The sequence below is a fragment of the Aspergillus costaricaensis genome (genome assembly GCF_003184835.1).
Source record: "Aspergillus costaricaensis CBS 115574 unplaced genomic scaffold BO79scaffold_5, whole genome shotgun sequence".
Taxonomy (NCBI): Eukaryota; Fungi; Ascomycota; class Eurotiomycetes; order Eurotiales; family Aspergillaceae; genus Aspergillus; species Aspergillus costaricensis.
In genome coordinates, this window is record NW_020291805.1 from 568,078 (window position 1) to 593,583 (window position 25,506).

A 25,506-nucleotide genomic window follows, 5' to 3' on the forward strand; every position below is an offset into this window, starting at 1 on the left:
CCGGAGACTAGATGTATTAAGTGTATTGCATGTCTATCAGGGGCAAGGAAGCAATTGAAGCTGCCCAGTCCGGCCAGAAGTGAGTATGTTAGTTACTTTCAGCGGAGATCCCGTGCCTCCGACTCCACATTTCTGGGAAGGTCACGGTCACGCCTTTCTCTCTCTCTCCCCCCGTCTAGATACTATTCCTCGCACGGTGGACAAGACAAGAAACATGTAATGTCTGCCGCGGAGGACATTGCTCAATGTTATGGAATGGCTCAGAGTCTAAGAGCATAGACAATCCCAAGAAGAGAATGAACCCCAAATCAAAAGAAGAAAAAAGAATAGAAGAAAAATAAAATAATGAACAGAAAAATAACTTGAATCAAAACCCCTGGATATCTTACTCCATACATAATCCGATTAACATCATGACCGAATCTTTCAAACAGCGAATCTTCCTGCTCTCGAAGAACTCGGTTTTGATAATCTCCGGGTCTTTTGCGATTTCCCGCCGCCAATCGATCCGCAGTCTGGTCGATTCATATCAAGCACATCAGAGGTTCCATGCTCCACCCACGGTCCAGCATGAGATGCGCAGGCCACATAACAAGCCAAACCACGAAATATGTATATGCTATAAAATGTACAATACAGGTTGCCGCACTGCTAAGACAAACGGCAGATGCCATCCCAAGTAGCGACGGGCCAAAAAATGCCAGAAAAGGTATCTTGGAGGTCAGGAAGAAGTGGGCGGAGAGAGGTTCGGGGAAGGGAATCTGCTAGTAGCAGTATTATCGGTGTACATAATCTCATCACGTAGCGGGTCGGCGAGGCGATTGCAAATGCATTAATCGCCCCGTTCATTTCGAGGAGGTCATAGCAAGGCCACGAGCTGCGCCGACGGCGGCAGACACAGGCGTTGCTGAGCGCGTAGGAGCAGCGCTGCGGTTGTGGGCCATGTGTGCCCGGACAAGGTGACCTGCCGCAAGAGCAGAGCACAGACTCAGCTCACCTGCAAGGACTGCAGCAGCCACGATCCGTGCAAGCTGACGGGCATTGTCACCAGGGTTGGTGGGGTGAGAGCCGCGCACCCCCAGGAATTCAAGCATGGCAGATTGTCCTTCCAGGATCGTGCCACCGCCGATGGTTCCGACTTCGATAGACGGCATCGACACAGCGATCTGGAGATTGCCGTTAAGGCTAGAAGTAATCGCAATCAGTATATAGTTCCCCTGTCATAAGCTTTGTAATGGACAGGAATGACTTACTTTCTCATAGTAGTAATACAACTGCTGCTTTCCACGTTCTGGGCAGGATCTTGACCAGTGGCAAGGAAAACAGCAGTGACAATATTGGACGCATGTGCATTGAAACCACCCAAGCTTCCTGCCATGGCACTACCAATCAGGTTCTTACTGGTGTTCAGCTCAACGAGGGCATTGACATCACTCTTGAGGACGTTGCGAACGATCTCGCCAGGAATGATAGCTTCCGCCACAACTGACTTGCCACGTCCGTCAATCCAGTTCACTGCGGCAGATTTCTTATCAGTACAGAAGTTACCGGAAACCGAGATGGTGGCCATGTCATCAAAGCCGCACTCAGTAGCCATCACGTTGAGCGCCTTTTCGACACCCTTGGAGATCATGTTCATGCCCATAGCATCACCAGTGGTGGTCTTGAATCGGATGTACAAGTAGGTACCAGCAAGAGCGGTCTTCATGTGTTGAAGTCGGGCGAAGCGGCTGGTAGAGTTGAATGCAGCCATCATGATGCTTTGGCCCTCTTCCGAGTCAAGCCAAACCTTGGCAGCAGCAGCTCGTGCAAGCGTAGGGAAGCCGACACAAGGACCACGCGTCATGCCGTCACCAGTCAGAACTGTAATCGCACCACCACCGGCATTGATGGCTTTAGCACCACGGCTGGTACTAGCCACCAAGACACCTTCAGTAGTAGCCATAGGGATGAAATAGCTTTGACCGTCAATCGTGAGGGGACCGGCAACACCAACAGGCAGAGGCAGATAACCAATGACATTCTCGCAGCAGGCACCGTGGACCAGAGTGTAGTTGTAATCCTTGTAAGGAAGCTTGGAAGTTTCCAGGGAGCTCGTGAACTCAGAAGTGGCCGGAGTCCGGGCCACGACAGATCGGCGGATCTTGACGGCGCGCGTGAATGCATCGAGGCGGCTCATTAGGTCCTCATTTTCCATGGTCTTCTCGAGAGCATATCCCGGGATCTTGCCTCGCAATGACAGGTCAACCAATTCCTCGTCTGACAAGTAGGCAGCCCGCTTCTCCTTCAGGAGCAGTTCGCATTCACCAGCAGACCGCTTGGGGCTATCTTGGTTGTTCAGATCAATTGTGGGATAAACCTTGGGCTCCGGGGGTTCCACCTTAGGGGCGGCGGCCTCAGGCTCCTTGATGCTCCACCTGGCTGCGTTGAAAAGATAACCGTTCAAGACGATGCTCAGGGTCAGAGCTGCGATAATCCATTTGCTGATAATCGGGTCTTCAATACTCTTCAGCAAGCTTTCGATGACACGGCCACCAACAGCGTCCAAGAATTGGTCGCTGTACTCGATGTCAAAGGACTGACCCTCCCCAAAGGCAGCGTAGTGCACAGAGGGGTACTCGAGTTTATACTTGATCGGGGGAATGACGGTCACAATCGTCTCCATCATCTGGCTCTTCGCGGAAACATAGATCGAGTCGAGTCCATTCTCGGCCACCTTAAAAGGATCAATCGGCGTGGGAGCGAGTAGATTGGAGACGCGCGACAACAGGGGAAGACCAGTTGATTTGCGGAAAGGAATCGCGGAGAGATTCACAACGTTGACCAGGATAAAGCCTCCAACCATGAGGATCTTGAAGCGGCGGACATTGCTAGACTTGATCTTCTTTCCGAAAAGGCTGGCGTCGCTTGTTCCATCATTCTCCGACCCTGCTTGGGGCCAATCATTGTTCGCGGCGACGTTCTCCGCAACACGCTGGGTAATCCCATCCTCCTCGAGGGCTTTGCGAAGTGCGACATGGCGTTTGATGCGAGTAATTTCGAGCTTGATACAGAGGATAGTGGTGTAGAAAGTGAACAGCAAGAGGCAGTCGAAAAACAGGATCCATGCTGCAAGGAAGCAGAACTGCCTCAAACCGCCTTGAACTCCAGAAGCTGCACCGGCCACAAGAATGGCGATCTCGATACAATAGTCCCGAACGATCTCAAAACCTTGCTTCTTGATGGCAGTCTGAATGGAATCCTGGATGGACCGGGGAGTGCTGGGAGCCACCGGGCCACCAGTCTTACCAGCCCGGGCACCTTGGCGCTTATCAACTGAAGCGCTCAGGACAGCTCTGGTGAGAATGATCGGCTTCTCGAACCCAATGGTTACGACCAGGAACGGAAGACCTTCCGACAGAAGCAGCATATTGATGGGAACGCCAAGCTTGGTGGTCACCAGAAGACCAAAGAGGAAGGCAAAGCATCCAGAGAAAAGAACCGTGGTAGCAAGCCAGAAGTTCGAGCCCAAACGCCGCATCGAGAAGAAGAGCGAGACAAAGCTGAGATGCATCGAAAGGTATCCCAGAGTCATGATGACGATGTCGATCGTTTCAGCGTGCTGCATCGGGTTAGCATGGACTAGGCCATATAAAATTTAGAACTAAAGGGCATAAGTACCTTGACCAAATCCACGAAGGAACCCCATGCGTCTGCCAGCCAAAGCTTGAGAGCTCCGCTGGATCCGTAAGCCGGACCGCGAGCAGCCCGCATAATCCATTTCTTCTGCTCTCCTTCATCCTCGTCGACAGAGGGTTCGGGGATCTCCTGAACTGCCTTCAAAAACTGAGGGACCTGTTCGAAAGGAAGTGTGAACACGAGAGACGCGTCATGGGAGAAAGGCGAGAAGAGATTGGGCGTGTGAGGCACCCGTTGTGCGGAGGTATTGGCAGGAATCGGGACACCATCGGCAAGAGGACCGGTGGAAGCTGACTTCGACAGGGAATCCGGGAAAATAAAGGTCGTCAATGCCATATGTTGAGCAGTCTGCTTGAACGGCGGTTGTTAGAAAAAGAACATTGATCTGATGTTTAACATTAATAGACCAGTTATCGACTTACATCATAGTCTTGGGCAGTCAGAGTGTCTTCCACCTGCCATTTCCAGGAGGTACTCTCCCCGAGACGCAGGTTTCTGCTACCCTGAAGAAGGGTGTCCACATCCACTTGGCCGGCAACATCTTTAGGATTTCTAAAAGAGTCGAATAAACTACCTTCAAGGAGACCGACGTAGGTAGTGCTGGCAAGAAGAGCGAATACGACGATCGTGTGAATGGGATGAAGACAGGCACGGCGAGAGAGGAATTGCAAGCCACTGGTGACTTGACGCTTGAGCCATCCAGGCTCAGCATCTTCCTCCACGTCCGTAGACCGGAACTTCCTTGGGATCAAAGTCGCGGCCATGATTGTTGTCGACAGACGAGAAATTCGAAGGAAAGGAGCGGTGTAGACCACGTCTTGGAGGGGGAAAGCGCTCTGGAAGAACGGTGGGTGAACGCGGTGAAACCCTGCGAGGAAAAAAAAAGACTGGCGTGCACCGTCCCACGCTTCACACGGAAGACTCTCCTAGGTATCAGAACCTTATGGGTACCTCCTCCAATGTCAATGGCATGAGGCGAAAGCGATAAACCAGCTGTTGCTTATCGGGACTGTAGGGATGATAGCAGGCGTGCGATCAGTACATCAGACCGTTGGAATGCCGACGGGGGCGAAAGAGGAGGGAAGCGCGGGAAGAAACCTACCTGGCAGCGGAGAAGATGTCGCACGTCTTCTTGCTATGCCTTGGAGCCAAGTTCCCAGCAAAGGCTTCTGACTGAATACACCCCTTTAAGGATTTCCAGGTCGATTCCTGCCCCTGAGGAACGAAATGTGGAAGCACTTCCACGGCGTGGCACACAGGCGGTGGGATTATCGTAAATCCGTGAATTTCGCCGCTTGAACCACAAGACCGCCCAAAGAGCGCGACCAATTACAGGCAAGCGCGGATATGCGGTCCGCTGATAGTCCGTGGGTAGTGTCGGTAGCAGGTTCCCAACAATCCTGGTAAGTAAGGCAGATGTTATGCAGGACCCTAGGATCGACTCTTCAAGCCGTCGATCAGACCTTTGGGTGTGAAGGTAATGGGAGAAGAAAAAGAAGAGGAAGAAGGAAGGAAATGAGTGGAGAGAGAGGAGGGGGGAGCGGCCGACAATAAAGAATTCAAATAGGAAGCAGAGTCGAGGTAGCGAGGACCGGACCAGCCCAAACGGGAATTACTTGGGATGGTTTTAGTAGCCTGGAAACGGTACCATTGTTCTTTTGCCTGGTGGGTATTATTCCCTTACCAGCCAATCCGTACTTTTACCAACCTGACCGTACTCCGCTTATCGGGAAGCTGCCAGCCTCAGGCCACCCATCCACCCACTCCAAATAACCACCTTCATACCACTTGGGATGATGTGAGCTGTATTGAAACCACCGCCGCCGCCCTCAGCTCAAACGCAATCAAGTGACACAAAAGTCCGTCGAACCAGATCGCAGATTACGTTGTACACAGGATTCCAAAGGTGTCTAGTGTCACCATTTGCATAATTCCCGGCCCTACCCCCTGAAGCCCGGGCAAACCAAGACGGGCAAACAGAAACTTCAGCCTCCCGGCAAGCAGCGCGATTGGTACATCTACTACATCGTGACAGGGTCTGCCTTACTAGCGTCCCAGGTCATCTAGATGTTGTTTGCGGACTAACTTAAACGGAGTTTTTCTTCGATGACATGCCAGAGCGTTATCAAAGCACTCTTTCATCTGTCATCAACCTTGCTTCAAATGGATTGGACTGACTCGGCAGTATCATCCAAGTCTTCAGTAGACCGCTTCTTTTGAATAATTGCCCAGGAGTCTGCTCAAAAGCAAGGGATTTGCAGGAAAAATGGCTCTTTAATAGGGTCTCCAAACATGTACTATCCGTCGTAGCATCGTCATTACATCCAAGTTGATGGCATATTTCAGTCATAGTATAGACACAGTTAGTCACGCTCCTCGGTGAAGAAGACTGTCTCGTATGGCTGCAGGTCGCAAACAAATCAGCAACCAATGACTTTCTATAATTAAAAGAAGATGACCATCAGCGCCCGGAGAGCTGTTAAGAAAGCGCGTCTTTCGACTTCGTACGCAGCTTGTATTTGATATGCAAGGCGTAATGGCTTTGAATGCGTTAGGTAATCTAAAGTAAGTTACCATCGCCAGTTCTATCATAGTGTCCAATCTGGGTTGAAGCTGCATCCACATCGGACTCCAACCTGCAGCCCAAGGTCCTGAATATTCCCTCATCCTTTCGGGGATGGGTGGGACGGTGGACACCGGGACAAGGAGACCATGGCCACTGAAGAGTCGTGATTCATCGGAGATAACGCACGATACCCACCTATTTTCATCTAATCAATCTTTTCATCTCTGCCACAAAAGGGCTCCATCGGGTCGTTGCTGTTTCGCTTCGAAATATGTTTCTGAAATCAGTGTGTATACCGACGGATGAGCGGAAGCTCTGGTGTCCAAACCTTGACAAGTTGCTGGCCCATAAGACCTGAACGTACTTTGTAAACCAGCATCCCTACCGAGCGACCAGCAGATCTCGGAAACCCAAAAGAAAAACCAGATTTCGCTTGCGGGCCAAAGCGCGTACGCAACCCAGTGCGATCAGAGTGATATCACAGAGAGCACACGAAGGTTAACTGCCTCGAATGTGTAAATCGCATTACGGCATCGAATTTGCCTGTCTTATTTTGTTCGATGGCTTCTGCGTAGTCGGACAACGGTCGCGGGATCAGAGGTTGCCTGAGTCTGGATATGATTGGTACTGATGGGACCGTCGACGGTCGGAGACGCTGGATTTTACTTGATTCAGCAATGGGGACGGTGGGGATCGCGTAGTTGCCAAGGAAGTGCAAAATGAGCGTGGAAGAAACATTCAGGTGCGACAGGTTCAGCTCTTTGCTTTGGCTGAGTCTGCTAACGGACAAGGCCGCTGAGAAGCTGCAGTGGCCATTGCGGATGTGTCCCTGGATAATGTGGTTATAATGTGGTACCCGAGAAGACCTGTCACCCATCTCATGCATGGTATGCGACAGGCACTAGAAGGACTGACGGAAAGCTTGATATCTGACAGATCACATTGTAAGTTTCTGCTCTATTCAGATGCAGCTTCATTATTCCAGGACCATCTGAATCACTACTGACCGACCACCTATTTAGCTTGTCTGGGAATTCAGTCTTGTCAGCGCGCTTTGTTTGCTCAGGCTAGAGAGAGCGGGGCGCCCGTGTTTCAGCGATCCCCAACACGGCGCCTCTACACCCAATATCAACAGAAGTCTGCGCGGTAGGCGACAGAGAATTCTGAAGCCTTGATGCAAGTCATAGAGCAAAATTAGACACACATGTCTCTCGTGTGTCACCTGTATTAGTTCTGCACGACGGAGCGCTACTGAGGACACCCAAGCCAATTAGCGCCCTCGATGGTCTTCAACGTCTTCACATCTGCAACACGGGAGATCGTCTATAACACACTTTCTGTCATGAGATTTTGCTTCCAACCAGATTAAGCGCTGTTGCTAATTTCAGATTCTGATACCCAGGATACCTTGCTATGCACGTTTGACTCAATCAGCTTTGTAGTACGGCTCAATCCAGCAGCTACTACCAATGACTCAAGGTCTTTATCTGTGACATATCGGGAACCAGAAAAGCTTGGTAGGACGAGCATGGCGATCGATTGGATATGAATAGACCGTGACGATGACTTCAATCGTTTCTGGCATCATCCTTAGCGCCTGCAAAGAATAATCTCTCTTGGCGCTGGTTTATTCACTTGCCAGGATGGGCGTGTTTCAAATGACCTGATCACATTGGGCATTGTGGTCGATCCCCATATGTTTTCTTTCGGGCTGCGAGCAAACACGGGCTATAGAGAAGAAGATAAAGATGGAGAGCGGGACATTCAGATAAATACTTATTGCGGGTTCGTCCTATTGTCAACTTGCTGGGTCTCTGCCTTTTTGTGACCAGACAATCGCTTTGTTTGCCAAAATCTTCTTTGTCCCTCCTATTGTTGTTGTACCGCCTATTGAGGTACTTCGATAACACAGAGGATCGAATAGGGAAGCTTAGAAGTGTTCTTGGGCATGAGTATATAGTTTGTGCGTATCCTTTCTCACTCAATATATTGCCCCGGTCAACCTTCTTCTAAACACTAATACTACAAACAGACTGCCACCTTTATAGACACCACTGGTTGGTGCACTATCCGAGTAAAGATACTGTGTATCTTGATTTGCGATTCAAAGAAAACATACAGTGGCTATATAAGATGGGGCTCACAAGCCAACCTCGCAGCAGCGCTCTGAGGTTGCTCTTGCTGGTCCTCCTCTTCTCGACGGCAAACGCACATTCGTGGATCGAACAGCTGCTTGCCATTGCGGCGAATGGAACTTTCATCGGATCTCCAGGCTACGCTCGAGGCAATGTTCATCGCACTACTCCCGGGTTCAGCGACACCACCATGACTTACCTGATTCCACCAAATGATCGAGCCAACCAGAGTCTAATTCTTCCCACCGACAAGATGTGCAAAAGCACACAGCGAACACGAAACCAGACCGAGGGTAGCCCGCGGCTGCAGGCATCTGCCGGCTCCCCCATCGCTCTTCGTTACCAAGAGAACGGCCATGTGACTCTACCTTGGAATCAACCGGGAAAGCCGAAGAATCGAGGGACAATCTACGTCTACGGAACCACCGAGCCGAAGGAGGAGGAGAACTTCCTGGACGTTTTCAATTCCTGGAATCGCGACGGTACGGGAGGGGATCGACGCGGTGTTCTCTTGTCGAAGCAGAACTTTGATGACGGCCGTTGCTACCAGATCAACAATGGCAATATCTCCGAACATCGTCAAGCCGTGTACCCCCACGTGGCGGACCAATTGATGGGCGCAGACTTGTGGTGTCAACAGGACATCGCGCTACCATCGAATGCACCTACAGGCAAGCCGTATACGCTCTACTGGGTTTGGAATTGGCCCACGGCTCCTGGCGTGGACCCGTCACTCCCCAACGGCAAGCAGGAAATCTATACCACTTGCATTGATGTAGATGTGGTCGATAGCCCTACAACTCATACGCACGTCCAGGAGGGATATGTGGAGGGCCAGTCCCTGGACAGCGCAGCCATTCCGTCTGAGTTTGCCGAGGTGATGGGATCTAGCACTGATAGTACGGAGGCTGGAGGTAGTTCTGCGCCAAGTTCGACGACGCCGGCTCCGACGCCAACACCAACCTCAGTGGCGCCTTTTAGAGTTCTCACATTGACGACAGTCATCACGACACATATACCTTGGACTAGCAGTGCTGCCTTGGCTGGGAGCACTTGATCGAAAAGACCTTGCTTTGGATGTGGATCCCTTGCGTTCCCAATAGCTGGGGATTTGGAATGCATTGTATACCCTCCGAAGAGAGCGGGTTAGCTTTTACATTCTCTTCTCCCGCTCGAGCTAGGCGGGCCTAGCCGGGATTGATAACAGTCACTCTTTTGACCTTTGATTGACTAGACCCTTTTGATCAATAGACAATTGAAATGCCGGATCTCATCCCATTGTGCTTTTCCTAGGGTAATACATGGTAGATAGGTTCGTGGAAGATAAACTGAATAGAAATAGATCCACCGCAGGACCACGAGGAGTAGATGCGGATCCTATATCCGGAACAAATAGATATAATTAGAGTGGCTGGTTATTGTCTAGTGGCTGGGGCGTGGTGGGTAAATAGTAGCTACTATGAGCCATGCAAGGCAGAAAGGCATGTGGAGAGACAAGAGCAGAGCATGAGCATTTCTATGCCTGACTTCTAAGGCATCGAGTGGCCCGTTCGGCGATGGCCCGAGGCATCCACACCTGAAACACGCTAAGCCACGCGTGGGCAGTCACGTGGAGAGGGTGAATCTTCAAACTTCCCAGACAAAAAAGAAAACGAGCTTGAAGGAGTGGAAGATGTCGGTTTAGAGTCAGGAAAGACCCCGGACTATTCACCCTGATCAACTGCGTCTACTCCCCTCCCTTTTTCTGCCCTGGAGAAAACCTCAATTGCCTGACTGCCCGGCCTCGATAAACAGTGACCCTGCATGCCAGCGGGTTTCTGAATCCTTGAACTCCACCGCATCGGTGACTGCGCCTCGTTGATCCTTAACGCTTCAGTCGGAGCCTTCACGGCAGGTAAGTTAGCAGTAATCTCCGGCACTGGCAAGCCTCTTGTCGCACCCTCTCGCCCCTACCATTCATTCATTCCCTCTCGCTCTCGCTCTTTCGCTCTCTCTGCCTTTCTCGCTCCACCGTCCCTTATCCTGTGTGTCATCTTTCTCCTGCTTCCTGCAGCTGAGTGTCTTGTCCTCTCCTCTCCTGGCGCTCATCCCCTCTTTCTTATTTCCCCCCCCCCTCAATATTCAATCAATCAATCAATCAATCAATCAATCAATCTCCTCCCTTCCTGCCTCCCCTCTTTTTATCTCCCGTTTGTCATTGGGTTCGGTAGTCGCCGTCCTCTCAGAGTGGCGCTTTTTTGGCCCTGCCCTCGTTGCTAATTTTAGCATCCCCAGTTTTGCCTTCGACCATCCCGAACTCCCAAGCGCGGGACCAAAACGCTCTCGAAACAACCTCCTCTTGTTTTTTTCCACCTGCTTCGCTGCAAACCTCTCCTCCCCCGGGCATTGGCTGTCGCTCATCAAATCTTGCCTGCCACCCCTGCAGCCGCCTGGTCGGTGCAGTCAACGTCGTTGTGTTTAATATTTCTTGGCCCGAGAAAGAGAGAGGGGAACAGCTGCCCGTCATCGAAGATCCCCGCGGTGCTTGCTCTTGAGGTCGATAGCCGCGCTGTACCTGTCCGTTCGCTGTCGATTATACCCGGACCTGTCAGACATCCCATTGCGGCCACCTCGCTTCTTTGGCGTCTAGCCGCAGTCCATTAACTTGTCGCCGGTCGTCTAGTGCCCTCTCCGGTTGATTCAGACTTGTTTCGGCGCGCAGCGTCCTCCCAGTCCCAGATCTGCATCGTGCTGTACGCAAGGAGCTCACGAGACATCCCTCCGATTTGATTCGCATGCTTTCGCATACATATTCTTGGTGCGAGAGTTTCCTTGAAATAACCTTCGGGCGGGATCTGGCAGTAGAGTTTCGTGGAAGAACGATCGCGATGCGAAACTAGGGCGGACCGGTTTTCCAGCTTTTCTATCCCCTCTCAAGCGACAAACATCCGACCCGACATTACCTCACACGACATCTTCGACACGTAATCATTTTTTCTTCCGCTCTGATCATTACCTTTGAGGACTCATGACCATCATCATGGCTTCCACAACCTCGGCCCCCTCATCGCAGCCCACGGCTTCCTCGAACCTAACGGTTTTGCCTCCTATAATCACAGACTCCCCAGTTAAGCGGCAGGGCCGTCAGCGATCCTCCTCGTACGCAAAGGATCGTCTCTCCACGCACTCTAATGTTTCCTTAGCTTCTCAGAATCGGTCGCGGCCGGGATCCCACGTCTTTCCTGTCTTTCATTCCAGCTTACCGTATGCGCTGGTTCGCGACTTTGCGTATCCTCCTATTCATCCTCTTCACTATGGCCCATTGCCGCCTCGTGCATCGGTGGTGTCCACCCCGGCAAGTGAGCAACGGCGCCTGTCCGATCCTCCGGCCCCGTGGGATAGTTCTCGTGGCCAATGGTCCGTGGGACCGTGGACTACCGACCATAGCTATGGGCACCAGCAACTTCCCGCCATGTCCTTTGGCGATGGACCGCCGTATAGCGAGGATGAAGACTTGCACAGCCCAGTCTTTTCCGCCCCGCGTCACCGGAAAAACAAGTCCACCGGAACTGACCTTAATGGACGGAAAGCCAGGGGCCCTGGTGGCCGCGAGCATCAAGGCATGGGCTATGAGGCAGATACCGATCGGGGTACGCTTGTCAGTATGAACGCGGACGGCAGTGAGACGTACTATGTGAACGATGACGACGCTTTGGAGGATGGACCGGGCGGCGAGTATGTCACCTATCCGGCGAACGAGAGCCGGTATTCTCATGTAGGCTCATACGACTATCACGCCTATGGACATGAGGCGGACTTTGATTCTGAAGACGACTATGCCGGGGATCATCGGTACTCGCGTGACTTCCAGTTTGCTGTGGGGTGCCCTGATGAGGAGATGCACGGAAAAGCGGTTGCACTGTTCGATTTCACGAGAGAGCATGAGAATGAGCTGCCTCTTACTGAAGGGCAGGTGATCTTTGTCTCGTACCGGCACGGTCAGGGCTGGCTTGTTGCGGAGGATCCCAAGACTGGAGAGAGCGGGCTGGTACCAGAGGAGTTTGTACGTCTGCTTCGAGATATCGAGGGAGGGCTGACGTCGTTGAACGGCGAGCCTGATGCGGACGAGGAGAACAACACGTATCTGAGCCCGGAGTCGACAGATTCCCAGCAAGCTATCACACCCACGCAAGACGAACAGCTCCCACTGGAGTCGACCTACGTGAACGTCGAGCATGTCTCCAACGGGGCAAAGAGGGAGTCTTCGCAGCTGGCTAGCGGTGGCAAGACGGATTCGAACATGTCACATTTCCCGGCAGAAGATCAGGGGCTCGAAGCCCCGCAAGACCTTCCTGAAAAGAAGGCAGCCTAGTTTCATACCTGCAATACTGGGACATTATGTCCTGCTAAGGGGGTACATATGATCTCAGCTTCTGATGAATCTGTGACCTAGTATAATAGCTGCTGGCCATGTTACTCTCCTGAGGGCCGATGAACCTCGACCCAAACATGATTGCATCATCCTATTTCTTTTCATTTCTTCTTATTATATTTCCTTACTGTTCTTGTTGTTCCCCGGCTGGAACTGCTATTGTTGGAATACCACCATTTGAACGGGACGGCTGTTTGTGAATGCATGCATGCATGATATGATCATTTCATGACGAGGGAGAGGGGTAGCAGAGATGTGGAGAGACTGTGAGTGAGGGTGGGGGTGAGGGTGAGGGTGACTGTTTCAAATGTGGGAAAGGGGAGGGCAAATGTGCCTGTATATATGTTTCTGTACTTGAGCGATGGCGTCAATGCATTAGATTATGGTTGTAGGCTGGCTTGCTTGCTTTTCTGTGAAAACAAAAGCATTCCCTAGCATACAGCGTGTGATCGAAGTATTCATATACCTCCAACAGCGTTAGTTATGTTTATCCATCTATATATATGTGATTTATGAGCAATGGTTACAATCTTAGTATTTATTATACATTTGACTTTCAAACCCTTGTTTGGGGAAGTATTTAGCTAGTAGTGTATATAGTATGACCACTGCCAACCTCAACCTTAATAACCACCAATTCACAAAGTCAAATGTACCGAAAAAACTACTATGACAGGGATGAGTCTAAGCCGCACTTCCTCTAGTTCAAAACTAAGATCATCATCCTAGTAGCTGGTGCCTAAACTTCCGAGACAGACGTCAAGAGGCTTACTATCAAATCAATCCGGACATCCGTCGGACAAGGATTAGATGATGCCATCATGCTATGGTGAGATTGACATATAAATAATACTACTACCACCACTACCACTACCACCACTACCACTACAATCAACTAACCAATCTAACGAAACCTGACCCTACAACACCCAATACCCAACACCACAATGACAAGCCCAAGCCCATTCACACCAACGACACCACCAAGAATCAAAAACACAAAGGTAACCCCCTCACCCTTCCTCCTTCTACATATACCATACCATACTGAGAATAAAGATTAGGGCCTCCACCTCCTAACAACCAGCACCCCCAACGGCAAAAAAGTCCAAATCCTCCTCGAAGAACTCTCCGCAAAATACGGCTTACAATGGACCACAACCCTAATCGACCTCGACACGGACGAGCAGAAGCAGCCGTGGTTTCTGGCGCTGAATCCTAACGGTCAGACCCCAACCCTTCTTTTCTTTGACTTTTGAAACCCACCTGGGCAGGAAGATATGTTACTGAAGTTAAAGGGATTGTAGGCAAAATCCCCCTCCTCATCGACACCAACAACAACAACAACAACAACAACAACAACTCCTCCATCCCAATAACGGTAATGGAATCCTCCGCTATACTCCTCTACCTTGTCGAAACATACGACCCAGATCAGCACTTCCACTTTTCTTCAGCGGTGCTCAAATCTCAACTTATCCAGTGGTTATTCTTCTGGTCTGCGTCGGGGCAGCCGCAGCAGGCGGGGTTGAATTATTTTAAGAGGTTCGCGGGGGTGGTGGATTCTTGTAAGTTACCTTTTTCCCATCCCCATTCTATAGGAGATATCATATAGGTGAAATGTGCTTATAATCCTGGGTGAAAGATGCCATTGAGAAATTCAAAGCCGAGACGCTTCGGATTTACAACGTGCTGGAACTACATCTATCTAATAGCTTGGCTGGTTGTGATGGTGGTGGTGGTGAAGCGAGGGAGTACTTGGTGGGCGAGGGACGAGGGAAGTATAGTATTGCTGATATCAATGCGTATGCGTGGATAAGGGCGTGGAAGAGGATGACGATTACGGAGGAGGAAATGGGTAGGTTTCCGCTGCTGAGGAGGTGGATTGAGAGGATTGAGGAGAGGCCGGCGGTGGAGAGGGGGGTGGGGGAGGGGTATGATGAGGAGGTTCATCCTGAGTTGTTGCTTAGTAGTACTGGAAGGGATTGAAGGGACTTAGTTGGGTCTATATCAGTAGTCGAGGGTATATCATGATTAGGGTAGGATTGTATAAGAGATAGTTACTTAATTGGATCCTACATATATCAAGTTGGTAAGTCAATTCTAATTAAATTGCATCCTATAGAACTTTTCTGCTTTTCGATAGAGAAAAGAGTACAGCATAGGTTCAAGGGTACCCTTGAGTTATCAAGTAACGTACCATACCATATCATACCAGGGAATAGGGGTAGCCGAGCTATTATGCCACGGGAGAACGAGAATATATCTGGAGTAGTCACACGAAGAATCGGCTAGGGGCAATAGGTAGATAGCAGAATAGATGAAAGGAAAAAAAAAAAAAAAAAGTGAGTTAGGGTAGGCCTGCTATTTTAGATCTTGCACGCAAGCAAACAAAATAAGAGAAGAAATATTCGTACTACGGTATACACACAGTCACTCGAACAGTGCCAAAAAGGAAAAGAGAACATTCAGCTAAGCGGGGTAAAAGAAGGAGACAACGATATAAAGGTCGAGCTGAGATAGTCATCAACCTAGCCCAGTAGGTCGTCTAGGCCAGAGCTTCCCGTTGTCTTCGGCGCCCCGCTGCTGCTGCTGCTCTGGTTGAATGCAGGACTGCCTGAAGCAGCGGGAGCGCCCCAGATGCCGGCGCTGGCCTTTTGCTTGGCCATGCTGGCTAGGTTAGGACCCTTGTTTCCGCCCGTATTGTTCTTCTGAATACCGGCGCTGGCGCTGGCGGTGGACCAGAGAGATCCAAAGACGTCACCGGATGCCTTGGGGGCAGCGGGCTTGTTGGCGGCAGAGGGGGTAGAGGGCGTGGTGGAAGTGAAAGAGGAGGTGGAAGGCATGTTGGGGCGGTGACCCATAGCAGGTTGCTGAGTCGTGTTGGAGAGGGTGGAAACAGAGGTGAAGTAGTTGGGAGTGGCGGCCTGGAAGCCACTAGGCTTGGGTTGCGCGGGTTTCTGGGCCTGTGCCAGGGAGCTCTGAGAGAGAGTGGGAGACGCCATCGTGCTCGAGGTCGGGGTAGGGGTCATCGAGGTGAAGCCTACAATGCCGTTCAGGTTCGAGCCCTGGGTGGCCGAGACAGGCTTGGGGGCAGCGAACTGCGTGCTGGAGGTCGTGCTGACGGTGGAGGCCGGCGGGGGAATGGCAAACTGGGCTGACGATGCCGGCGCAGGCGCAGGCGTGGCGGATTGGAAATCGTCAAAGTCGTCGTCGTCAGCAGGCTGGGTGTCGAGGATATCTAGACCATTGCCTGTGGCAGGCTTCTTGGAAGCGCTGACAGATGTCGCGACAGTCTCCTCCTCTCCAAAGTCGAACAAGTCTTGCTCGGGTTCCTTAGGAGCAGGAGCGGCCGGCTGTTTGGCCTGGCGAGTAGCACTAGCACGGGGAGGACTGGGCCCGCGCCGGCGCGGGGGACTAGCATCACCCTCATCATACTCGTCATATTCCTCGAAGCGATTGGAACGTCTCCCGGAGTCCCCGAAATCGCCTGTGTTGCCTCCGAATCCACCACCGTCACCGTAGACACCTCCACTGTATCCACCAAACGAGAGGCTGTCACTGCCAAAGCCGCCATACCTGCCGGAGCTAGAGCTGGACATGCCACCGCCAATGTGCGAGCCACCCTCGAATCCACCAAACTTGTTGCGGTTGGCCCTGGCCTTCTTCCTCTCCGAGCGGATCAAGTCGACGTCACCGAGCAGCTTAACCAACTCCGAGGACCTGTTGCGCACGTTGATACCCTGGTCTTTTCCGTTCTGATCGATGTAGTGGAATTGGCGAAGCATCCGAATCAAGGACATGTGAGAGCGGGCATCGTCGACAACTCGTTCGGATCCGTTCTTGACAAGGAACTCTAGAAGTTGGAGCGCCTGTCGCGCATCGTAAGCCGTGGTCCACATGTGTCGCGGAGAGAATAGGAGAAAACAGGACTCACCTTGTAGATCTGTCGCCATTCCTCCGATGTCTTGTCTGTGAAGCGCTTGTAAATCATAGGCATGATCTCGTTGAGCAATTGACTGTATGTTGCGACACGTCATTAGTACTCCAGGGGAGTCCTTGCTAGGCCATGCGACGGGGACGGAAACACTGACTAGCTGTGGGTTCCACTGGCAATCTCATGCATAAGTGTGTTCGAAGCACCCCAAGGTTCATTGTTTGTAGCTTCTCGGACCTGTCTAATGTGAGTGTTGTGCTTCGAGGGATACAACCACACGGGGTGCGGAGGCCCGGGGCTCGTGGCGGGACGGAACTGGCGGGATAGTAGGAACGGACCTTGGCCTCCATCTCGGTATAGTTCATGACCGCTATAAGAATCAGTGAATCGCCTGCATCGAAGGAACAGAATCCGAGGCCATCCAAAATGACAGGAAAGCGTTCTGGGGTCACCGCGGGGACGTACCATTCTGGACCTTGCGGACTCCCGCCTTGAGATCATACAAGGTCAGGTTGCTGACCTGTTCTTTGAGGTTAGAGAAATCCATGGCGCACACAGCACAGATGGAGAATCTAGCACAGAATCAATTGAAACCGTAACAGGAAAGACCTGCGGGAACAAGGACAGGAGGGCAAGCAGCAGTGGAGGAAGAGGCGGAAGTTGAGATGCCATCGCCTCCAGCTGGCATCGATCGCCGTTGGGCCCCAAGCCGTCACGTGGCGACCCCTGACCCGTCCATGGCTCGTCCTCCCTCCCTTCATTGAAACAACTTATTCACAGATGACACTCAATCATGACAGAATGATGATGGTTATTATTATTTTCTCTTACTACTGGCTACTACAAAGGCTCTCACTTTTAGGATACGTACACTTATGGTATTCATTCAATCATCGTCGAGGCAGGCTTAGGTCATACATACATAACATGCGGGCGGTTGCGCTCAAGCATCCAAAGACACCTTGCATAGCAAACCTGAGGGATACAGGAAAACATATTCAGTAGGTATAAGAGTTCGAAGGCTCATCTCCACCATGCCCACTCCAGGCATCTTTCCAGATGAGCTCTTTTTCATCGTCAACATGATAGCAAGAGGAAGGGATATCTCAAAGAAATGCAGACAACAAAAACATAAACAGAAGAAAACATCAACACATGAAACGTAATAGACGGAATAAGATCATGATCCAGCATCAAACCGCTCCATCACTCATTATAGAACTTTCTCATTATCAGGTGCAAGAAAAGATTGACGTTGACTCGTAAGTGCCCATCGAAGAAGTCCAGGAACTGCATGTTATTGAACTGGGCTTGTAGTAGGTCGTCCAACGGAACCTGCGCGTTGGCTCCCGGGATCATCATCGGTCCACTGCTTCCATCAATGGTGAAAACTCCGACTTCGTTACTCGAGATGGTAAGGTCGACCCGATCCCACTGTCGTTCAGTGTATCCCTTCCAGTGAACGAGAACACCCCGGTCCGCCAGATTGCGGGCCGAGTACTTGTAGGATCCAAACTTGAAGACCTTGCCAGACTTCTGTAGTTCTCGTTGGTGATCCCACTGCTTGGTGAAGGGCATAAGGAACCGCTTCTTTCCCTTCTTGTTCTGCAAGGTCACCATGGCCTGCTCGATGTAGTCGTTGTAAGTCTTGAGTTGTTGATCCAGCCAAATAGCTTGGTCGTTGAGGCGAGCAAGCGTCATCCGAGCGCTGTCCAATTCCCGCTCTCGCTGGATTCTCCGGCGATGCTTTGTGCGGATATCGATGGCAATCGCATTCAGAAGATCCTGGTAGTAATTATCGCGCCGGATTTTACCGGTTTGTTCGAGTTGAAGAATGTTTTCCAGAGCCGTTTGCTTCAACTCCGTGTAACTCATAGAGGCAAGGTCTACCATGGTGGTGGCTTCCGAGTAAGGGCTCCGTCGTGTGTTGTTTGCACTCAACTCGTCACGAACCAGCGTCATCCATTTGGCTTCGTCCTCTTCGGTGGGTGGTTTAACCATGATGTCCATCAGATTGGCGCCTGTTTGGACGCGAATAATGTAGAGGATGCATCTCTTGGTTTCCATAAACAAAGCCTTCACATCCGCTTCTGGGTCTAGTTTGAAATGTCAGTCTCCAGGCATATTTGTGAGTGGTGAAAGTGCTCGGGCTTACCTTCAACTTGTGCCAGCTTGGGGTTCAAGGTGAGATTGATCTCAGAGGAGTTGACGCTCATTAGCTCACTCTCGTTGGACTTGACGTTACCCAGGTCGCGAATGACCTCCTTCAGGATATCATCCGGGTTCTGGCAGATGTAATGAATTTCGCTGGCGATAAGCTGATGGATAGAGAAGATATCAGACATTTTGATATACAAAGTAGGCTTTGTCTTGGCATAAAGGTCGTTGAATTCATCGATGTCGAAATAGCTTTCAGCGTCCTGAACGGAGACCACTACGAAAAGGTCAGCATCATCCCAAGGATTATAAGTTATGAAATACTCACTGTCACCCCAGATCTGACCAAGCCGCTGGATAGAATCTCCGATATAGCTATTTAGTGGCTGGAGATAGACATTCTCTGCGCCGAAGAGTCGACCGGATGCTACCTGCGCGATCACCTTCGAGATCTCTGAAAGATTGCGCTTTTGCTCCTGGGTCAAGCCACGGTCTATCACACCATACTTCTCGGGCTCGACCATTGCAGGCTGGAAGTAGTTTCTCCACACCCAATGGCCCGCTGTCTGGAGGATGAAGCCGGGGTTCTCCTTGGGGAATCGAGCGAGAAGGCTCTCGTACATCTGTTTCGCGATGTACCGAATACCGAAGGGCATCCTGTACAGTAGTTCCTCAAAAGCAGAAAAGAATTGGTCAGCAATATCGCGGAGGTCTTGAAGATGCTGAATAAACGTCGCTCTCGTCTCTGGATCTCTGATTGCCTCTTCTCTTGGGATGTCCAGTCGGCGTCGGCTCCGCTTGCCGGTCCGGAGTTCTTCGTTGTTGATGGCCGAGCGATAGATCTGTATGGGATCGCTCTCCAAGTCCAACTCTGGATTCTCAACCACATTCTCCCTCACAACAGTTCCAAGAATATCACGCATAAACTTTCGATCCCGTGGGGATTTGATGTAGGATGCGAAAAGTTTACTCCAGAAAGAATTGCACCGCAGATACTCATGGAGCGAGTCGAAGCTTTCGATTTCTTCCCTGGCGGAACGTGCAAGAAGCTTGATGAGGTAGTACTCTTCACGTCTCTTCTGCGAGTATCCAAAGAGACCCATCATCAGATGCCTTATCCGATCATACTCCTTCTCGGGCGTGTTGAGCTCACGCAGGCGTCGGAATAACCGCGCCAAATATTGCGACTGGGTTTGAAGAAGGAAGAACAAAACCTGGTACTGCTCTAGCTTTCTTCTAGATGTCTTATTCAGAGCTTTCAGGTCAAAAGGATCCTTGGAAGAAATCTCCCGGTTTGGAAGAAGGCTTCCAACGTGGCCACCAAAATGCTTCTGGTGTTTTACGACTTCATCCAGCGTGATCTTGTTCCTGACCAGGAGCGCAATCTTGATATCGAGCTGGCCGATGTATTGCTCTGCCAGTTCGTTCTGTCGGACCTGTTGGACAACCAATTTCCGTGTTCGCTCAAACTCAATTTCCTCGTCGAAATCAAACTCGCTATCATTTAGCAGGTGCACAAAGCCCTTGACAGTTCCTACAGGCGGGTTCTTTCCACTTGTGAGGCTCTTGTAGGCTTGACCCTGAATTCGACCGCGGATGTAGCTTTGCGCCTTAATCACCTTATCCATGTTTTCACGGTAATGGCGGCGTTTCTCTTCGAATCTGGAACGAACAAGATGTCCACGGATGTGTGACTGAAGGTCCATAACGACGTCTTCGGCAGCTGCCAGATCTGCAAGAGTCTGGCCAACGTCAACCCGAACAAGCATGGCTCTTATCTGTGCTTGGAACTGGCTAATTTCATACTCGCAGTCATCGAGCTCCTCCAAGATGCCGCCCACGTCGATGCGGAGAATTGCGGCACGGATAAGAGCTTGAAGATTGGTTATGGCCGGTGCTTCCTGCTGTAGAGCTTGCGCATCTGCTTCGAGCCTTCTCCTGAGTATGACTGCCCGAGCCATAGACTGCAGGGCCAAAATGGACGTCTCCTCTTCCTCAAGAGACTCGCGTTGAGAGTTCAGGAAGGATCGTACAGCATTTGCACGAGAGATGCTTTGGATGTCGATAACGGATGGCACATGCTCGCTCAGATCTTGTCGAAGACGGTCAAGCTCGGCTCGAAGAGCGTTACCGCGAACAATTGACTGGAGAGAGGCGCACTCATTTGCTGTCTTTGCGAGCGCTTCTGCTTGCTGCGATAGGAATTTTCTGGCTGCAAGGGCCCGCGCGCCTGCTTGAACGGAGGTAATTGAAGGTACTTCCTGCAAGAGCAACGATTTTGTCTCTTCGATACCTTTCCGGGTCAGCATTCCTCGGATGATTCCTTGCAGAGACGTGCTGCTTGCTGTCGTCGCATTCATGGCCTCGTTCTGTGTGCTCATCTGCTGACGGACAGAGGCACCCCGGATCAAAGCTTGAAGCACTGTCACATCTTCCTCTCTCGCACGTGTTGCTTCATATTGTTCTGCAAGCCGATTGCGCTGAAGGACACCGCGGATTTGGGCCTGGAGCTCGACCACTTCAGGTTCCGCAGACTGCACTGCATCGTACTGCTTTGCCAGCTGACTGCGTTGAAGCGCACCTCGGATAAGGGCTTGGAGCTCAGTTACGTCTGTCTCAGCCGAGTGAGTTTCTTCGTATTGCGCTGCGAGTTGCTTGCGCTGCAGAGCACCCCGGATAGCAGCCTGCAGCAGTTGAACATCCTCCTCCGCACCTCTTGTGCCCTCGCAAAGATCGTACACTTTCTGTCGTTGCAATGCGCCTCGTAGTGCTGCCTGAATCAATTTGATGCCCGATTCCTCTTTCCGCATACAACTTCGAACACGGTCCACTTGAGCCCTTGCCTTGGCTCCCCGGATCAGGGTCTGCAGCCGCAGTACATCAATTTCCTGGGCCTGGTAATTTTCCTTATCACCTCTCTGCCGCTGTCGGACCAGAAAAGCTCGGCAGATCGCTTGTAATTGAACAGCGAATTTTCGCATATCCAGTCGGTATTGAACAATTTGTCGAGCCCAGTCTCCGCGTATCCTGGACTGCAGTTCTACCAAAAACGGTTCGAAATCCCATAGATCGTTCATCAAGTTGCCAAGCTTCAGTCGCAGCATCGCTCCTTTAAGCTGAGCTTGGAAATCAACGATCGAGGCTTCGCTTTCATGTAATTCACGGTGAATGCGATCTTCCTCGGATTCCGGCTCAGGCTCCGGTTCTGGCTCTGGTTCCGCTCCAAAGTTGGCAGCCATCCCTGAGAAACTAGGCATGCTGACGCCCGCCTTATCGAGGCCTTTTTGTGTTTGCTCGAGTTCATGATGTTCGAACTCCAGTTGGCCCACCAAATTACCCATCCGGAAATCGACGAGGCCTTTCTTGAACATCAGCCATGACAAGGCGTGGACGCAGTGAATGACCTTCGGGAGGTTTTTCTTTTCGTAAAGATCAATAAGCTCGAACCGGAACAGCTCTGGCAACTCGACTTCATCTAAGAACCGGAAAAACAATGCGATGTTGTCAGAGTGACGGTACTGAAGTCGTGGGTGTCTGAAGATTCGAAAGGTTCGGTTTGGGTACATAGCTTGTACCACCTCAGCCAGCGTTACTCCGTCACGCAGGCCTTCTTCCAACTGAACAATCGGCGGGATTTGTTTCTGAATAACTTCTTCGATCCATTCCTTTGCTTCTCCGATATGGCAAAGGTACTCGTAAGCCTGGAGGAACTGACGCTGCTTATCCATCCAGCTCCCAGCCGTCCATGCTGATGCTGCCGGTTTCTTTCGTGCTATGGGGCTATTGTTTCCGGTCACCGTATCAGCGCGCTTTAGGCGTCGTCGTCCCTGTAATCCCACCACAGATGCCCCATAACTATCAAGCGCAAATTCTTCAGTCTCACCCGATTTCGCAAACTTTGAGAGGGTCCGCAGGTGGCCGGTTGACGATTTTTGGAACGTCTCTAGCTCGGGGGCCGACAAGGTATGGGTGAACGGCGGCGGGTTGGACAAACTATGTGCATGGTGCGCTTTTACTTGTGACTTGGCATGAGGTGAGACAGCATGCGGCGAACCGGTTTTCGTGGGGCTTTGATCAATGTATGAGGGCTTCTCCTTTAATGTGTCAACATCCTGAGGCTGCGCAGGACGTGATTCGGGGGTCTGTGGGCGATTTTCCTTCCAGTATTGAGGATTGTCGACAGTCTGGCTTCGAGAATGACGAAATGCTGCTTGCTTGGCAGCTACAGGAGACGAGTTGGGGGCTTGGGAAAGTGGTCGCAATGAGCGGCGGATGTTCTCATAGGTCGCGCCCGCATTGGCCCAGCTTTTCCCCTCGGAAGCGCCTCCAGCCATTGCTTCGGAGATTGGTGTGTTTACCTCACTCTTGCCCCGTCTATGGCCGGGTAGGGACCCAGATGACGCGGTGGAGGAGACGGTGCTCGTGCGACTGGGAGCAAATGAACTTGATGAGACGGTGTATATCGACGAGCTCGTGGAAGCGGTTGATCCATGGCGCAGTGGATTGGATGTTTGGTCTGGCAAATCCGTCTGTGTGCGTCGGGACGATGCTAAATTGCTTGACATCACGGGTGCCGATTTGAGAGAAAGAATGCGATAACCAATGGAGATGGAAGAGTCTCTACTTCAATTGGCCGCATACCTGCCTCCCGGACCGAAGCAGCAAACCGACCAGAGTCGTGCGGTTGCGTGGGATATCACTGGGATGGAATGTTCATCCAAGGGAGAGGCGGCATAACCCTGTGGTAACGGAAAGAATTGGGCCGGGAAGAATCGGTTGATGTAGAAACGGCAGGGCTTGTGCCTGAAATGGCCTGATAAGGCAAGGATCAGAAATGGGAGAGATAAGACAAGACGGGCACGAGGAACACCGAGATTGTCGGAAGAGTCGAGTGAATTGAGGGATCGCAACCGGCGGGCAGGTTTTCGATAGCCCGAATTGCGTGCAGATGGATTGAAACTTGAACACAGACGATGGATGCTGCAGCAACAGAAATAAACAAGAGAGGGAGAGTGAAAGAGGGCCGTCAGCGCTAAAGCGGGGGGTTCAGCTACCAAGTAAATCGGAGGCAGGAACGATCCCCAGCCCCCCAGCAAGGGCAAAAACAAATCTCCCGATTTGGTATGGCGTGCACGGGCATGTGACTGTTACTCTCCGATACCTGGTCCAGTGACGTCGATCCCTATCTCAGCCACAGATCTCTGTGGCTTGAGTACTGTGGTTACTAGCTTGAATGTGTCTGATCGATCGATATAGGAGACAGACAAGTTTCTCGTTGCAGAAACATGTGCAGAGAATATATTGTTACTCCCGCTGAGTAAGTACATAGAAGATGTCGCAAGTCCACGGAACTAGTACTCTGGAGGCTGCATGTAAACCCGAAAATTGTTTAATCTTGTGGAGATTGTGTGCGCCCACGATCAGCTTCAATTCTTCATTAGTCTATCCATGTATGTTGAAGTATGGTATCGAGTTATCCATAGTATGGATATTGAGCCGATTTGTATCTGTCAGACGTGGCCGAACCCCTCAGTCCCGCTAGTACTAACGTTAATATATATTGACCAACATATATTCCACTACTACTATCTTATCGGAAACGCATGCGGGGACTTGGTCAAAACGCCAGGATCAAAAATATTCTTTTACTCCTTCAGTAAATTTGCAGCAGATGACAAACCATCTACACATTAGCCCACCAATCACCAAAGAAAAGTAGACACATTCCGTGTGGTTGAAGAAAGCTCGGATACTACTTACTCACACCCCCGGTCACGGGAGTCTTGGAGGACAAAGAGTCCGACGCGATCGACGAACAACTCATGGAGGGGTCAAGGATGACCAGTCCCACCACCCACTCAACTAGCGTCGATATATCGCCTACCTATATGACTAGGATACAGACCTACAACACAATCAACTACCACTAAATCCTTTATAACCCCTTCTACAAGTCCCAACGGGAAATTACATCATCGAACAAAAGAGAAAATGGCAGACGCCGAGCCCCTCTACGTCTACAAGCTGATTCCCTCGACGTCTCCGGTACGGGAACCTCTCCCCGATCGGCTGCCGGTTAGCGAGCTGGATGAGAAATCGGGATTCGTACACCTCTCCACAGCATTCCAAGTACCCAATACCCTCAAAATGTTCTTTAAAGACGAGCCGCTGGTCTACGTGCTCCGGATTCCCTTTGAGGGCATAGCCGGCCAGGTCCGGTGGGAGAATCCTGACGGGACAGTCTGCGGACCGCGACCGAAAGAGGGCTTGTTTCCGGTATGTTGTCTCGTCCCCATGTATGGTTACAGAGAAGAGGGTTTAAAACTAATCGGAAACTCTGGATAGCATCTGTACAATGATCTCAAGTTGGGCAAGGATGAGGTAGAGACTGTTGCTATCTGGAAGAATGATGAGGGCTGGGATAAAGCCCTCCTGCAGGCGAAACCATGGCTGTTGTATTGATCGCATTACAAATTACTCAACTCCCATGAACTATCATAACATGTACATATTTTCACATCAAATGGTTTTAGAGGCACGGGGACACTCTGGAGCTAACTTTAGAACTGTAACGATTGCCAAGTTGCATTCGTTCATGGAGCTTGACACTGTACTTTTTCCC

General features: G+C 51.1%; 8 protein-coding genes across 8 annotated transcripts; 4 read left to right on the forward strand and 4 right to left on the reverse strand.

Annotated features, from left to right (window-relative positions):
* Window positions 1–764: 764 nt before the first annotated feature.
* Window positions 765–4,627, reverse strand: hmg1 (HMG-CoA reductase). The gene is made up of 4 exons (XM_025689525.1): window positions 4,101–4,627; window positions 3,661–4,026; window positions 1,254–3,601; window positions 765–1,185 (listed from the first exon to the last, which is right to left on the reverse strand). The coding sequence occupies exons 1-4, from the start codon at window positions 4,440–4,442 to the stop codon at window positions 846–848; spliced, it is 3,396 nt and encodes a 1,131-aa protein (XP_025543118.1). The 5' UTR covers window positions 4,443–4,627; the 3' UTR covers window positions 765–845.
* A 2,059-nt stretch (window positions 4,628–6,686) lies between these two features.
* On the reverse strand, window positions 6,687–7,130 carry BO79DRAFT_285249 (uncharacterized protein; the record flags this gene model as incomplete). Its single annotated transcript, XM_025688337.1, has 1 exon — window positions 6,687–7,130. The coding sequence occupies one exon, from the start codon at window positions 7,128–7,130 to the stop codon at window positions 6,723–6,725; it is 408 nt and encodes a 135-aa protein (XP_025543119.1). The 3' UTR covers window positions 6,687–6,722.
* A 1,247-nt stretch (window positions 7,131–8,377) lies between these two features.
* On the forward strand, window positions 8,378–9,436 carry BO79DRAFT_189026 (uncharacterized protein; the record flags this gene model as incomplete). Its single annotated transcript, XM_025680628.1, has 1 exon — window positions 8,378–9,436. One exon carries the CDS (start codon window positions 8,378–8,380, stop codon window positions 9,434–9,436), a length of 1,059 nt encoding a protein of 352 aa, XP_025543120.1.
* A 1,962-nt stretch (window positions 9,437–11,398) lies between these two features.
* Window positions 11,399–12,730, forward strand: BO79DRAFT_139817 (adaptor protein NBP2; the record flags this gene model as incomplete). The annotated part of the gene is made up of 1 exon (XM_025678206.1): window positions 11,399–12,730. The coding sequence occupies one exon, from the start codon at window positions 11,399–11,401 to the stop codon at window positions 12,728–12,730; it is 1,332 nt and encodes a 443-aa protein (XP_025543121.1).
* A 945-nt stretch (window positions 12,731–13,675) lies between these two features.
* On the forward strand, window positions 13,676–14,779 carry BO79DRAFT_235584 (glutathione S-transferase family protein; the record flags this gene model as incomplete). The annotated part of the gene is made up of 4 exons (XM_025684493.1): window positions 13,676–13,794; window positions 13,855–14,014; window positions 14,098–14,358; window positions 14,436–14,779. The coding sequence occupies exons 1-4, from the start codon at window positions 13,738–13,740 to the stop codon at window positions 14,777–14,779; spliced, it is 822 nt and encodes a 273-aa protein (XP_025543122.1). The 5' UTR covers window positions 13,676–13,737.
* A 309-nt stretch (window positions 14,780–15,088) lies between these two features.
* BO79DRAFT_167282 (ENTH-domain-containing protein) lies at window positions 15,089–17,357 on the reverse strand. The gene is made up of 5 exons (XM_025679372.1): window positions 17,193–17,357; window positions 17,066–17,097; window positions 16,885–16,964; window positions 16,728–16,809; window positions 15,089–16,662 (listed from the first exon to the last, which is right to left on the reverse strand). The coding sequence occupies exons 1-5, from the start codon at window positions 17,272–17,274 to the stop codon at window positions 15,322–15,324; spliced, it is 1,617 nt and encodes a 538-aa protein (XP_025543123.1). The 5' UTR covers window positions 17,275–17,357; the 3' UTR covers window positions 15,089–15,321.
* A 576-nt stretch (window positions 17,358–17,933) lies between these two features.
* On the reverse strand, window positions 17,934–23,218 carry BO79DRAFT_139630 (putative Ras GTPase activating protein; the record flags this gene model as incomplete). The annotated part of the gene is made up of 3 exons (XM_025678199.1): window positions 17,934–18,823; window positions 18,883–19,161; window positions 19,213–23,218. The coding sequence occupies 3 exons, from the start codon at window positions 23,216–23,218 to the stop codon at window positions 17,934–17,936; spliced, it is 5,175 nt and encodes a 1,724-aa protein (XP_025543124.1).
* Window positions 23,219–24,746: 1,528 nt separating this feature from the next.
* BO79DRAFT_189042 (DUF952 domain-containing protein) lies at window positions 24,747–25,419 on the forward strand. The gene is made up of 2 exons (XM_025680629.1): window positions 24,747–25,160; window positions 25,230–25,419. The coding sequence occupies exons 1-2, from the start codon at window positions 24,876–24,878 to the stop codon at window positions 25,344–25,346; spliced, it is 402 nt and encodes a 133-aa protein (XP_025543125.1). The 5' UTR covers window positions 24,747–24,875; the 3' UTR covers window positions 25,347–25,419.
* Window positions 25,420–25,506: the final 87 nt, after the last annotated feature.